The following is a 15,490-nucleotide window of genomic DNA, read 5'->3' on the forward strand; positions in this document are numbered from 1 at the left end:
AGCCACTGTCGGAAGACAGGATACTGGGCTAGATAGACCATTGGTCTGACCATATGGCCGTTCTTATGTTTTTAACTAAATCACTCAGAGGCTGAAAAATCCATCCCCCCAATCAAAGTGGTTATAACGACCTAACCCCCATGTACACAGCACTATGTCGGTGGGAGAGCTTCTTGGTTTCCCCCTTTTGCAGAAGTGGATTAACTAAGGTGAAGGGAGATATTTCTTCTGTCCACTTAGAGCAGGGGTGGGCAAACTATGGCCTGGGGGCCACATCCAACCCTTCAGATGTTTTAATCCAGCCCTCGAGCTCCCACCGGGGAGCGGGATCTGGGTCTTGCCCCGCTCCAGCTGGGCAGCGGGGTCGGGGGCTTGCCCTGCTCCACGCGTGTTGTGGCTCCGCAAAGCTCCCGGAAACAGCAGCATGTCCCTCCTCCAGCTCCTACACGTAGGGGAAGCCAGGGGGTTCTGCACGCTGGCCCAGCCCCAAGCGTCGCACCCACAGCTCCCATTGGCTAGGAACTGCAACCAATGGGAGCTGCAGGGGCAGTGCTGGTGGACGGGTCAGCACGCCGAGCCGCCTTGCCGCGCTTCCGCGTAGGTGCTGGAGAGGGGACATGCCGCTGCTTCCTGGAGCTTCTTGAGGTAAGCACCACCCGGAACCAGCACCCCTGACCTCCTCCCGTGGCCCAAACCCCAGCCCCATCCCTGATCCCCCTCCCGCCCTCAGTCCCAGCCAGGAGCACCCTCCTGCACCCCCAGCCCCTCATCCCCAGAGCTTGCATCCCCATCCAGACCCTTCTGCCCCCCGCACCCCAACCCTCTGCCCCAGCCGGCGCTCCTTCCCGCACCCTGAACTCCCCATTTCTGTCCCCACCCCAGAGCCCGCACCCCCAGCCTGAGCCCTCACCCCCTCTCGTACCCCAACCCCCAATTTCGTGAGCATTCATGGCCCGCCATACAATTTCCATACCCAGATGTGGCCCTTGGGCCAAAAAGTTTGCCCGCCCCTCACTTAGAGCATCTTCCTTAAACTGCTGCCTATGGTGTCAATGCAGCGTTCCCAGTGTAGACCTGCCCTTACAGAGCTCAACCTGTTAGCTTCTCGAAAAGAAGATCGAGAGGTGACTTTGAGTTGATTAGGGTGTAAATGCTGTTATGGGTTGGGCTAAACCTTGTTATGGGGCAGGCCTGGCCCCTGCCTTCCGTTCAGAATAACGCTGACAAAGGCACTGTAATCGAGTGGCTGAAACAATGGAATTAGCCCCCATGTCCACAGGCACATCTGGGAAAGCTGAGAGAAGCTGAATCACGGAGCCCAGAGGGTTTCAAACACATGGGCTAGGCCAGTGGTTCACAAATGGGGGTACACGTACCCCTGGGGGTACAGAGACGCCTTCCAGGAAGGACGTCAACTCATCTAGATGTTTGCCTAGGTTTACAACAGGCTCCATAAAAATCGCACAAAGTGAAGTCAGCACAAACTAAAATCCCATACAAACCATGACTTGTTTATCCTGCTCTACAGACTATACACTGAAATGGAAGTCCAATATTTCTATTCCAGTGGATTTATTTTACCATTATATGGTAACAGTGAGAAAGGAAGCAACTGTTCAGTACTAGGGGCTGTGACACTTTTGTATTTTCCTGTCTGATTTTGTGAGCAGGCCGTTTTTAAGTGAGGTGAAGCTTGGGGGTACACCAGACGAATCAGCTCCTGAAAGGGGCACAGTTGCCTGGAAAGGTTAAAAGCCGCTGGGGTAGGTCTTTGATTGGTTGAACTGTTAGGAGGCTGAAATTGGCTTCTTATTGCCAGCTCCTTATTCATGGCTCCCAATTCCGTCTACAAAGGCCAAAAAAAAAAAATTAAAAATACGTCAGTGTCAGATCTTTTTTTTTTTTTTTAGAAATTTGATCAAATTAACATGACTGAATGTGATACAGATTGAAGTTACTAATTACTTAATTGTTTATTAATTCAATAATCCAATAAGGAGCTGGCTGCACCTGACAATATAAGTCTCCGGTCACCCCCAAGTGACACATCCCTGTGACGGTTACGACTGTTCTGAAGGACCTGGCACAAGCCAGCGTGTAGGTGCCTACTAGACAGCTAAATGCTTCGATGAATACAAGTTTCAATTTTGCTGACCCAAAGGGGTAGTGGGTGTCGTGCGCTTGCTGAAGTATCTCTCAAGGGATTGAGACTTTTGTGCCAAAGCAGCGCCCTGGTTTGATCCCTAGGCTGTGCAAAAAAAATGTTCTTAGAATCCCTGAACTTTAAGAGAAGCTTTATTGGTGGGGTGGGGGAGGTGTATCTCAGGAACCGCATAACCAAACAACCTTAAATGTCGGTCACTAAGCCGCCTCCATGTTTCCATGCCGCACAGCAAAGTTCAAGACAATCCCAATACCCAGGCAGATTTTAGAGTGATTAGAAGAGTTCCACCTTTAAGCAAAAAGCAGGTCCTAAACTGAACTCCCCATCACAGTAACAAACAGCTGACACGCAGGCCTGTCTTATCAGCCCTCACCCACCTTCCACATGGAGACCCTGGCTGGTTTCAAAGTCCTTCCAACCCTTCCCCCTTTTTACATTCTCAATTCTTTGCTTGCTAGGCTTCTTTAACCTCGGGTATGCAGTTTTCGCAAGAAAGGGTGGTATTTTTACAGACTCATTTACCAGCCTAGGGATTTGCACTAATTATCCCCCAGTGGTTTTAGTTTCTGATAGTTCATTGATGCTTATCTGGCTTCCCTCCACAAGTCACTGCATTGTGTGTCCTATTTCAAGAAGGATGCGAATCCCTTCCCCATCCCCAGGTGGTAACAATGCAAGGGGAGAGGGGAAACATAAGAATGGCCATACTGAGTCAGACCAATGATCTATCTAGCCCAGGATCCTGTCTTCCGACAATGGCCAATGCCAGGTGCCCTACGGGAATGAACAGAAAAGGTAATCATCAAGTGATCCATGCCCTGTCTCCCATTCTCAGCTTCTGGCTAATAGCCATTGATGGACCTAATCTCCATGAACTTATCTAGTTCTTTTTTGAACCCTGTTATAGTCTTGGCCTTCACAACATCCTCTGGCAAGGAGTTCCATGGGTTGACCGTGCGTTGTGTGAAGAAATACTTCCTTTTGTTTGTTTTAAACCTGCTGCCTATTCATTTCATTGGGTGACCCCTCATTCTTGTGTTATGTGAAGGAGTAAATAACGCTTCCTTATTTACTTTCTCCACACCTGTCATGATTTTATAGACCTCTATCATATTGCCCCTTAGTTGTCTCTTTTCCAAGCTGAGAAGTCCCAGTCCTATTAATCTCTCCTCATACGGAAGCTGTTCCATACCCCTGATCGGTATTGTTGCCCTTTTCTGAAACTTTTCCAGTTCCAATATATCTTTTTTGAGATGGGGTGACCACATCTGCCCGCAGTATTCAAGACGTGGGCGTACCATGGATTTATATAGAGGCTATATGATACCAACTCATGCCCATGCATCCTCACTAGCTGTCACAGCGCGGGCTATGGAGAGAGGAGGCCGTATGGTTCTGACAGCCTCTCTTTCAGTGGTAGGATCACCGAACTCCCAGGTGACAGGTGAGCTGCTAGAACAACCGGGAGGGTTTTAAACTAACCAGTTAGGGGGGAGGGGGATAACAGGGCAATCATGGTACCAATACCCAAGCTTGTAAACCAGCCTCAAGTCATCATAGGTACGACAAATCCAAGTGCAAAGAGTCATATAAGTAACACTTTTAAAAAAATATTTTCTATAGTCTAATGCGAGGAGCCGAGGTGATAAATAAGAGGAAGTGGAGATGCTCATGTCTGAGAGGAAATATGATATGAATGGTATTTCCAGTTCTCTGCAGGCTCCACTTCCTGTATCAGCCTGTGGCTAGCAGGTGTGTGATAAACGGGAGGGCCCCTGCCCTCCGCCATCAGCTGGGAGGGACAAGGAGCTCTCTCTTTCTCCCCACCCTGAAGCCTCCTGGCTGCTCTGAGCAGGGTGGGGGTGGGATTCTGCTACTCTGTGACCCCCCAGCAGGGGTGAAAGTAAGTTGAGTGACTTACCGGTACTCTGGGGCCAGCTCTGGCCCCCGGAAGGAGCGGGGCCTAGGGCGGAAGGGGCGGGGTTGAGGGGGTCAGAGCCAACCCCAGCCCACCCTGTAAGGTAAGTGCCCCCCCCACTGGGGTAGCAGCAGCAGCCCGGGGCTCCGGGGGCTATTTAAAGGGCCCGGGGCTCCCCTCTTCTACTGCCCTAGCCCTTTAAATAGCCGCCCTATTAAATAGCCCTTTAAATAGCCCTGGGGAAGCGGCGGGGCTCCAGCGGCTATTTCAAGGACTGGGGCGGCAGAGGCAGCTGGAGCCACGGCCCTTTAAATAGCCCCTGGAGCCTTTGCTGCCCCAGGGCTCCGGGGGATATTTAAAGGGCCCACAGCTCCCCTGCTTCTACCGCCGCAGTCCTTTAAATAGCCGCCGGAGCCCTGGAGTAGTGGCGACGGGGCTCCAGGGGCTGTTTAAAGGGCCCAGGCGGTAGAAGCAGGGGAGCCCCAGACCCTTTAAATAGCAGCCGGAGCCCCAGGCCCTTTAAATTGCCCCCTGGGGAAGCCGGGCTGCCCCAGTATGGTGCACCGTCTCTTGCCAGTACACCGTACCGTGGCATACCGGCTTACTTTCACCTCTGCCCCCCAGAGCTTCCGTTTTATTGGTCCCCCACCCCTGCAACTAATGGGATTGTGGCTGGGGCAGCAGGTGCTGAGTGGGGGTCTCTTGCTGTTTCAGGGGCCGGTGACCTTCGAGGAGGTGGCTATTTATTTCACCCAGGGGCAGGGGGCTCTGCTGGACCCCGCTCAGAGAGCCCTCTACAGGGACGTCATGCAGGAGAACTACGAGACAGTGACCTTGCCGGGTAAGGGGTTCTTGTTGCCTCGGTTATTGGAAGCTGAGGGAGTTGGGATGTGGCCATTTCAGCTTCTTCTCAGGGTCTGCCCTGGTCACTTCAATTTCAGGGGCATGGGCCTGATAATCCTCAGATCCAGGGTGAGAGACTCAGATCTCCACACCCCTTCCCACAGGATGGAGGAGTCCGAAACCCATTATGATGCTCATTATCCCCGTCCCCTCCAGACCTCAAGGTGTCAGAAGAACGGTCCTGACCTGCCTGTCTCAATTCTCATTCACACACAGAATCCCACTTCTCCTCCCTTCCCGGGATTAGCTCCATCCCTGGGCAGGGCTCTGGGCTCTTGGGGTTTAGAAATAGGCCCGAGGCGAGCGAGGGGAGGGTGTCAGGGGAGGGGCAGAGTGAGGGTGGGGCCTCAGGGAGGGGGGCAGAGTAGGCGCGGGGCTTCAAGGCGGGGCATGCCCTGGGAAAACCAAAAGTCAGCACCTATGGGTGCCTAAGTGATCACTCGTTAGCCTCCAGCACAAGTGTATCTTGAGTGCAAAGGGTGGTTATCTGAAGTCACTGTCTTCCTGTGTACCTCCAGCCAAGCCTTTCTTGAATTAACCCCTTGTAGTCTTGCAGCCACCACCCTTACATCTGTCAGAAAAAGAGAACATATAATATTCATAATTTACTACAGAGCGGCTCCAAATCTGTCAAAGGCACATCTCCCCCCTTCCCATCCCAAGGGGGCTCAGTGACCACGATCAGGGGTGCCAGAACAGAGGTGGCCAGGGGGCTATGCCCTCCCTCTTTTTACCGGCCATAAGGGCAAGCGATGGGAGGGAGGGGGTGAAGAGGAGCAAGCAGGAGGTGGGGTCTTGGGGGAAGAGGCAGCGTGGGGGCTCAGGCAGAAGCAGGCAATGCGAGGGCAGGGGCTCAGGGAAATGGGTGGTGCGAGGGGGAGGGCTTGGAGAGAAGGGATGGGGTGGGGCAGGGTCTCAGGGAAGGGACGGGGCCTCAGGGGGAAGGAACAGCTCGGGGGTGGGGCCATGGATCAGGCATTGGTGCCCCCCACTTTTAGGAACCTTGCGCTGCTCCTAACCATGGTCCCATCCGTTCAGATTCCATGTCCCCCGAGCCCAGCGCGGGGCCAGGTTGAGATCAAGGAATCTTCTTTGTGACAAACACTCTCCCAATGCCTGACATGCCTTGATCTGGTCTGATTTCATCCGCCGCCCCGAGCAGGATTCCCCTTCCCCCAACCTGGCCTGATCACCCGGCTGGAACAAGGGAAAGAGGCGTGGGTCCCGGATCTCCAGGGCTTTGAGGAAAGGGGGGGAATTACGGGAGGTGCCTGAACAGCTGGGGAGTCAATCAAACTGACAGAGAAGGCATCAGAGTGTGAGGCAAAAAGCGGAGACTCCCACAAACATGTTGTGAATGAACCCTCCCAGTTCTGCCTCATCTCACCCACGTCAGGGCTGTGGCCAGGAGGGGTCATAGGACGGGAAGGGACCTGCGCTCAAGGCAGGACTAAGTATTTTCTGGACCATCCCTGGCAGGGGTTTGTCCAACCTGCTCTTAAAAATCTCCCATGATGGAGATTCCACAACCTCCCTAGGCAATTTTATTCCAGTGCTTAACCGCCCTGACAGGAAGTTTTCCCTAATGTCCAACCTAAACCGCCCTTGTTGCAATTTAAGCCCATTGCTCCTCGTCCTATCCTCAGAGTTTAAGGAGAACAATGTTTCTCCCTCCTCCTTGTAACAACCTTTTATGCACTTGAAAACTGGTAGCATGTCCCCTCTCAGTCTGCTCTTCTCCAGACTAAACAAACCCATTTTTTTTCAATCTTCCCTCATAGGTCATGTTTTCTAGACCTTTCATCATTTTTGTTGCTTTTCTCTGGACTTTCACCAATTTGTCCACATCTTTCCTGAAATGTGGTACCCAGAACTGGACACAGTACTCCAGTTGAGGCTGTATCAGCATGGAGTAGAGCGGAAGAATGACTTCTCGTGTCTTGCTTACAGCACGCCTGCTAATACATCCCAGAACGATGTTTGTGTTTTTGCAACAGGGTTACACTGTTAACTCATATTTAGCTTGTGATCCTCTGACCCCCAGATCCCTTTCCATAGTATTCCTTCCTAGGCAGTCATCAGTGTGACCTAATCAGTTGTATCATCATGGTGGATGTCACGTATGGCTTCCCACCCACCCACCCTGGCTGATAGATGTAGGACCTCACCCCCCTACTCTGTGATCGACCACAACAGGGTTATTCTTCTTCATCTTTCAAGAGTGGTGGCTCTTCTTCTTCTACTACTACTTTCTCTCTGTCTTTCACACACATCATCCCCTCTATGCTTGGATGATGTGGAGATGTAACCCAGTTGTAATGGATCACGGCGCTCCTGGCGCCCACTTCAGAGAAGGAACAATTACAGATGGTTCAGTAAATTATACCTTTCTCAATTTTCCCCAACACTTATTGTGTTGTGTTTCCCCTCTTCATTCTTCCTTGTTCTTTTCTTTCACCCAAGCATGGGGAATGATTCATGTCTGAATTCTTTCTCTTTATTTCAGCAGGTGATGGGATGGAGAATGACAAAAAGGAGGAGAATCTACAGCGGGAAGGTCCTGAGCAAGTGGCATCTCAGGGGACCTTCTCGGAAAGATCCAAGGGGAATTTTCCCCAGAGTTGCGAGCAGGGAAAAATCTGGGGGAAACAGCACAAGTCAAAGAAGCGGCTGGGCAACCAACCGAGGAAAAGAGTGGGTAAGACCCTTAATTGTGAGGAAGGCTGTAAAAGCCTCAAGGAAACCTCAGCCCAGAAGAGAATCCATGCAGAAGAGAGAAAAAACACATGCACTGAGTGCGGGAAAACCTTCAATCGGAGCTCAAACCTGATTTCTCATCGGAGAACCCACACGGGAGAGAAACCCTATAAATGCACGGAGTGTGGGAAGAGCTTCAGTCAAACTTCCAATCTTATTTCTCATCGGAGAATCCACACAGGAGAGAGACCCTATAAGTGTATTGAGTGTGGGAAAAGCTTCAATCAGAGCTCCAACCTTATTACGCATCAAAGACTCCACACGGGAGACCGACCCTACAAATGCCCCGACTGTGGGGAAAACTTCAATCAGAGCTCAGATCTTATTACTCACCAGAGACTGCACACGGGAGAGAGGCCCTACACGTGCATGGACTGTGGGAAAAGTTTCATTTGCCGCTCAAACCTCATTTCGCATCAAAGAATCCACACGAGAGAGAGACCCTATAAATGCTTAGACTGCGGGGAAAGTTTTGACTGGAGCTCACAGCTTATTAAACATCAGATATTCCATACGGGAGAGAAACCGTACAAATGCTTGGACTGTGGGAAAAGTTTCAGCGACAGCTCCACCCTTATTTCGCACCGGAGAATCCACACGGGGGAGAGACCTTATAAATGCCTTGACTGTGGGAAAAGCTTCCATCAGAACTCAACCCTTATTAGGCACAGAAGAACCCACACTGGAGAAAAACCCTATAAATGCCTCGACTGTGGGAAACGTTTCAATCAGAGCTCAAACCTTACTACGCATCAGAGACTTCACATGGCCCAGAAACCTTGAATGTGGGAGCAGCTTAGGGTGACCAGATGTCCCAATTTTATAGGCGCCTATTAACCCCCCACCTTTGTCCCAATCTTTCACACTTGCTGTCTAGAGCAGCTATAACTATCTGACTGTGCCAGCCATCGGCAAATCCATACAGGGAAGATGCCTCTTAAATGTCCTTAGCATGGAAAATCCTTCAAACAGAGTTAACGGGCTTGTCTACACTGCAAAGCCTTGGCTGGGTATATCTCTGCTGGCAAAGTCTCTTAGTGGAGACACAGCGTAAGACAACAGAAGGCGATCTGCTGAAATGGCTAAATTACCTCCTGGAAGGACATTTGCTAAGCCCACAGAAGCACTAGCTGCGTCTACACTGGGATTTTTTTCCGGGATAGCTATGTTGTCTAGGGGGTGTATGATTTTTTTCACACTCCTCGCCAACATAGGTCCATCAGTGGCTATTAGCCAGGATGGGCAGAGATGCTGTCCCTAGCCTCTGTTTGCCAGAAGCTGGGAATGGGCGACAGGGGATAGATCACTTGACGATTACCTGTTCCGTTCATTCCCTCTGGGGCACCTGGCACTGGCCACTATCGGAAGACAGGATACTGGGCTAGATGGACCTTTGGTCTGACCCAGTATGTTCTTATGTTCATAGCTATGCCAGCAAACTTTGTAGCATAGACTTTAACTGATATCAGACTTCAGAGATTCCACACAGTGGGGATTCTACCAGTGCCAAACCAGTGTCCTAATTCCCACATGTGTCTGTGGCATTTGGCTCCCAAGCATCCAGCTGCCCATCGCTGGGGTGAGGACACAGCAGCGGCCAAACCTGAGCTGATCGGTGACCTTCTGGCTCTGCCAGGTCTAAGCAAACCTCAGGCAGAGGAGGAGAAGCCCCCATCAGCTCCTCCTCCCTGCTGCAGCCCTGGCTGCTGAGCTGATGGGCCACAGGTGGGGGAAGGGAGAGAGAGAAACTCCTCCAGACACTCCACCTGCCTGGCTGAAGTTCCCCCCTCTCCCTTCCCTTCCCAGACGGGATCCCCCTGCCATGGAGATGAGGAGAAGGACACTTGGGCCACTTCACTCTACACACCCGTCCCCACCCCCGCATCTTCCACCAGCCCCTGGGCTGGGCTCCCCCACTTGCCTATATAAGAACAGCCAGACTGGGTCAGACCAAAGATCCATCCAGCCCAGTATCCTGTCTTCCGACAGTGGCCAATGCCAGGTGCCCCCGAGGGAATGAACAGCACGGGTACTCATCAAGTGATCCATCCCTTGCCACCCATTCCCACTCCACTACCTGGAGCTGTTCCCTGCAAGGGACGTGTCCCTGACAGCTGACAATGTGTCCACTCCCCTCTACCAGTCCCCCAGGGCTTTGGGTTCTGGGGAATGAAATATTAGGGGACCCAGAAACTGGGAGACTGAAGGTTTGGTGCTTGTGTAGATGGGAACCAGATGGGGCTCTCAGCTGGCACTAGCTAGTATTTGGGGATAATGGAATAAGAGGGGAGGGGAGGTTTGGGCTTAGAGAGATTCTGCTCCCTGTTGTTCACCCCTTCTGCCCCTTTGATCTGCCCCCTCCACGTTCAGTCATTGACAGGGACTGATTTCCATACAGCCCTTGAAAGAGGCCTAGAAAAGGCTAGAGGCGTAGGAATCACACCTCAACCCTGGCAGCATCAGCCTCTGAGGCTAGGAAATATGGTCTGGGTTCAGCTGGGGTTAGCTAGCATGTTTCCCTCTGATCTGGGTCAGATGTCAGCCAGTGTTCCTGACCGACTCTGAGCACCTGAGGACTACAGTGGAGGAGAAGCTGGATATGAGTCAGCAGTGTGCCCTTGTTGCCAAGAAGGCTACTGGCATATTGGGCTGCATTAGTAGGAGAGTTGCCAGCAGATCGAGGGAAGTGATTATTCCCCTCTATTCGGCACTGGTGAGGCCACATCTGGAGTATTGCATCCAGTTTTGGACCCCCAATACAGAAAGAAATGTGGACAAATTGGAGAGTGTCCAGTGGAGGGCAATGAAAATGGTTAGGGGGCTGGGGCACGTGATGTATGAGGAAAGGCTGAGGGAACTGGGCTTATTTAGTCTGCAGAAGAGAAGAGTAAGGGGTGATTTGATAGCAGCCTTCAACTACCTGAAGGGGGGTTCCAAAGAGGATGGAGCTCAGCTGTTCTCAGTGGTGGCAGATGACAGAATAAGGAGCAATGGTCTTAAGTTTCAGTGGGGGAGGTGTAGGTTGGATATTAGAAAACACTAGTTCACTAGGAGGGTGGTGAAGCACTGGAATGGGTTACCTAGGGAGGTGGTGGAATCTCCATCCTTAGAGGTTTTAAAGGCCTGGCTTGACAAAGCCCTGGCTGGGATGATTTTAGTTGGTGTTGGTCCTGCTTTGAGCAGGGGGTTGGACTAGATGACCTCCTGAGGTCTCTTCCAACCCTGATCTTCTATGATTCTATGATCTCATTTATAGCAGCACCTCCTTTAGAGACGTGGTGGTTACAGGCACCAAGTTCCCCCTTGTTGGGACAGATTTTGTCATTCCAAGCAAGTCTCACCTTGCTCTGGCTTGTACTGAGGAACATTTATATTTCTACCTTTTGTATTTTATGAAGCAGAATTGAATAGATGCTAAAATAGCTGGAGCCGGGACAGAAAAATGCATTGACTCAGCCTGTGGGTTACTGGAGGGTGATGGGATGAGTCAGAGAAATTCCCTCCATCACCATGTTGATCCCCCACCCCCTACCCCCCATTAGCTCACTGATTGTTTATCCTCCCCACATTCCACCCTTCCACCTCCCAAAGTGTCGGCTCTCCATGCACTTTGATTTCTTTGATCCTAAATCAGACTCGTGAGGGCTGGAGAGGAAAGTGTCACAGACCTGGAAGAGGAATGCAATTGAATCCCAGACATGGTGTGATCCTTCCGAATTGAAATCCCGGTTTCCATCTGTTGGCAAAGTAGCTTCTGCTTCTGGGCTTTTTTCCTTGCAAAATTCAGATTATTTGGGGGATTATTTGCAAGTTTGGGGGATTTTTTTGTTTGTTTTCCTTTCATTATGATGGTGCTAAAATTTTGTAAATAATACAACTAATGAGGCACAAAGTGAAGTAGGTGTAGCCAGTTTAAAAAGGAACACGGGCAAATCTGGTCTCCTGAATTTGAGTCAGAGGCAACATATTCCTGGATTCAACGGATGTGAACTTGAAATTGGATTTCAGCTCTTGTACTTTTGGGTTTCTCTCTTTCCTGAAGACGTTTGGATCACATACTTGGATATTAGTTTGGCTTGGTGGGATGTACAGCGGATTTATTGGATACCTGCCTCTGACAACTGAGTATTTGCCAGAATAGTCCTTTGTCATTTGTTTTTTACTGTTTCCCCACCCTTCGCCAGGTGACTTTAATGTTGTTTGAACAATGAACATTATAAATAAGTATCGACATACACACTGATGGGTGATTGTGAGGGTCGCAGTTCAAGAGACAGCAAGTGATATGGAGAAGGAAGCTATGGATGGATCCCTGCAGTGACATGGGATCCAGTCAGGGTGGGAGAGGGTGGGAGGTGGAAGACAGGGGGAACGGTAAGGTTTCCTCTGGAGAGCCAGACCGCTGAGTCTGAGAACTGTTAACTCACTGCACTTAGGCCAGAGAGAGACAGGAAATGCCATCTGAGCAGCGGGTGAAGCCATCCCTGAATCCTACAGGGCAACGAATGATGCTTCAAGTTGAGTGATGAGGGGGCATCTAATTCCTCAGAGGACGAGGCTGTGCGGAGCTGAGAAGGAAGCAGGAGATGTCAGTAGGTCTGACTAGCCTTGAAGACAGGTCTGCCTCCATCTCTGAGGCCAGAGAGAGACAAGCAACATGACAGCCCACCTGGTCACCCCTTCCCGTCTAGGGGGGAGACTGTCTCTGCCCCACCCACCAGGTGCATCCCCAGGGAGATAAAAGCCTCGGCTGGGACTGGAGATGTCGACACTGCTGTCAGTTTACCCCGTTCTTTGGCTCCCGTGAAACCACATTCCCTGGGTTTCTTGTTCTCGGAGCATTTGTGACTAGATCCCAGCGTCTCTCCCGGAGCCGCTGCACTTTTCTGCCCACTGTAAAATGTTGGCTCCGTTGCTGAGGCCTGCAGGAGCTGGAAGCGGAACTGGGCTGGGGCTGAAATGCACCATGCTGAGCTGGGCGTTGGGTGGAGGGGCAGTGTGGGGGCTTTTTATTTCTTGCTTTGAAATTATAAAGTAGAATTTTAGTTTCTCAAACTCCCCGTGTCCTTAGTCTGGAATTATGAGTAGAAATGGCCTTGAATAGGTTCAGAGGCTGTCAAGGAAGCCTCTCTGAGGTGTGCTTTTCCCACCTGAGCTGGTGCCTGTGTGTGTGTCCTAAGATGGTGTGTGCGTGTACACTTGATTAGGCCTGATCCTCATGCCACAATTTGTTCCCCGTTCCTTTCCGGCCTACGAAATACAGGCACGGGTGGTGCGTGAACCACTTGTTCCGGGAGGCTAGCCCCAGCCCTGCCCCTTCTGCCTGAGGCCCCACCCCTTCCACCACCCTTCCCCGCCAGGGCCCCAGACCCTCCACCGTGGCCAGAGGAGCCCTGCCCCAGCTGCCCTGAGTCCCAGCCTGCTGGCTGGCTGGCTCCATGGGGGGAGAGCAGGGAACCCAGGAGGGGGCCATGGGGCAGAGCATGGGCAGGGCCACGGCTGGCTGTTTGGGGAGTCTTTGCATCCCCTGGCCTGTGATACCTGCCACCCACGAATACGTGTCACATTTCTTTTAAGAACATGATTATTTGTCTTACAGCCACACCTCCAGGTCCCGCCCAAGACCAGTGCCCTGTTGTGCTTGATGCTGTACATACATGTCATGAGAGACATGAAGGAGCTGCCTATCAGAATTGAAACCCCGCTCAGAAAGGTGGTATCCCTACCCTCTGATTGCTAGAAGCTGGGAATGAGCAACAGGGAAAGGATCTCTTGATGATTCCCTGTTCTGTTCATTCCCTCTGGGGCACCTGGCACTGGCCACTGTCGGACACAGGACACTGGGCTAGATGGACCTTTGGTCTGACCCAGTGTGGCCGTTCTTATGACACACCGGCAACTTCAGAGGCTGTTAACTTTTGCACTTCAAGTAGGGATTCAACTTCTCGATGTGTGAAAAACACAGTGATAGTGGCCAAAAAGAGCATTTTAAAAAGTAAATAATTGAAAGGAGCAAAACTCCATTTGCAGTGGGTTCCCGGGAAAAGGCCATCCAGCCAAGGAAATCAGAACAACAGCAAAGACAAATGTGCGAGTTGCTATGGGGCTTTACTAGGGTGACCAGAGAGCACGTGTAAAAAATCGGAACAGGGCAAGGGGTGTAATAGGCGCCTATAAAAGACAAAGCCCCAAATCTCGGGACTGTCCCTATAAAATCGGGACATCTGGTCACCTTAGGCCAGTGGTTCTCAAACTAGGGCCGCTGCTTGTGCAGGGAAAGCCCCTGGCGGGCCGGGGCAGTTTGTTTACCTGCCGCGTCCGCTGGTTTGGCCAATCGCGGCTCCCACTGACCGCGGTTCGCTGCTCCAGGCCAATGGGGGCTGCGGGAAGCGGCGCGGGCCGAGGGACGTGCTGGTCGCCCTTCCTGCAGCCCCCGTTGGCCTGGAGCCGAGAACCGTGGCCAGTGGGAGCCGCGATCGGCCGAACCTGCAGATGCGGCAGGTAAACAAACCGGCCCGGCCCCGCCAGGGGCTTTCCCTGAGCAAGCGGTGGCCCTAGTTTGAGAACCACTGGCCTAGGCTTCACCCAGAAATGCAAACTGGTGATGGATTCTTTTAAATGCTAAAAACACGTGACCTTTATTACTATTATTATCTGGTAAACTATATCGCTGAATCGAGCCTCCTTTAGCAGCGCAATGCACCGTGTCCAGCAGGGAAGAGCTGCCAGTCTAGACAATGGGATGCCCTGCGCCTTCAAGAAAACAGCCCTGGGAAGCAGGCCCAGAGGACATGCTCCCCGTACCCTCTTTGCCTGGCTTGCCCCATTTGGGGGTAACTCTTCCCCCTCTGCCCTGCCCCATCCTGGGCTTTTCCCCCTCTCTGCCACTGCCTGGCAGCGCCTCAACCCTGACCCCTACCCCCTGCCTCTGATTTTGCCCCTAGGCCCCTCTCCTCCCCCTGCCTAGCTGTCTGTCCTTCCTGTGCTGTCAGTTTAGCCCCTGCCCAGATTTTGCCCACGTCCCTCCCCTCCGATCTGCCCCCTTTACTGATATTCGCCCTCCCCAGAGAGGGGGAGCAGCCTCTGCAGAGGTCAAGGACAGGGCTTGATTTGTAATGAAAGAGAAGCCCGGGCTCAAGCAATTTTGGTCACCAAAGCTCCTCCCTTTTTGCAGGAGCCAGGTCAGGCCCGGCCACGCCGGCCGGCAGCAGCTTGCAACATTTGCAACGGCTGCACCGGGCCCGGCTCCTTCAGCAGCTCCGCGTTCCCCCGGGGCCGGGGTCCCCTGCAGCAGCAGCGGCCGCGGCCGCGGGAGGGCAGGGCAGAGGCAGGGGCGGGAGGCTCGGGGCAGGCTGGCTTGCAAGGCAATCGGTTTGTCGCTAGGACCCTGACGGGCGCTGGGGGTCACGCAGCCACCGCAGGAGCAGGAAGTGAATCGCGCTACACAGTAACTCTTTGTTGCTCCGGGAGGGAGCTCCGCGTTGTCCCTTGCAAGAGCCACCCTCCCCCCCTCCCCTCCAGCCTGCTGCTCCGGGAGCCCCCCCGCGCCCCCGAACTCTGGCTGCAGCCGGGCGAGGTGAATATCCAGGAGTCGCATCCCCTCTGCTCCCTCCCCCACCCATTTGCAAACCCCAACCTGCCCGGGACACCCCCGCCTAGGGAAGCAGAACTTCCACGCAAGGAGGGGGGGGACACCCCCGGACGCTCCCCGCTGCTCCCCAGTGAGGACACCCCTTGGAGCAAAGGTA

The 15,490-nt window shown here is 52.6% G+C and overlaps 1 protein-coding gene across 1 annotated transcript in view; it reads left to right on the forward strand.

The window, feature by feature from the left end:
- The window catches only part of LOC144274154 (uncharacterized), a 78,591-nt gene that overhangs the window by 46,306 nt on the left and 16,795 nt on the right, over window positions 1-15,490 (forward strand). Inside the window, exons 9-12 of the mRNA XM_077832798.1 lie at window positions 4,797-4,923; window positions 7,492-8,510; window positions 14,917-15,113; window positions 15,331-15,487. Of these exons, the coding sequence (XP_077688924.1) occupies window positions 4,797-4,923; window positions 7,492-8,510; window positions 14,917-15,113; window positions 15,331-15,487 (1,500 nt within the window). The remainder of the gene's footprint in view (window positions 1-4,796; window positions 4,924-7,491; window positions 8,511-14,916; window positions 15,114-15,330; window positions 15,488-15,490) is intronic.

Source organism: Eretmochelys imbricata, chromosome 14, assembly GCF_965152235.1.
Source record: "Eretmochelys imbricata isolate rEreImb1 chromosome 14, rEreImb1.hap1, whole genome shotgun sequence".
Classification (NCBI taxonomy): Eukaryota; Metazoa; Chordata; order Testudines; family Cheloniidae; genus Eretmochelys; species Eretmochelys imbricata.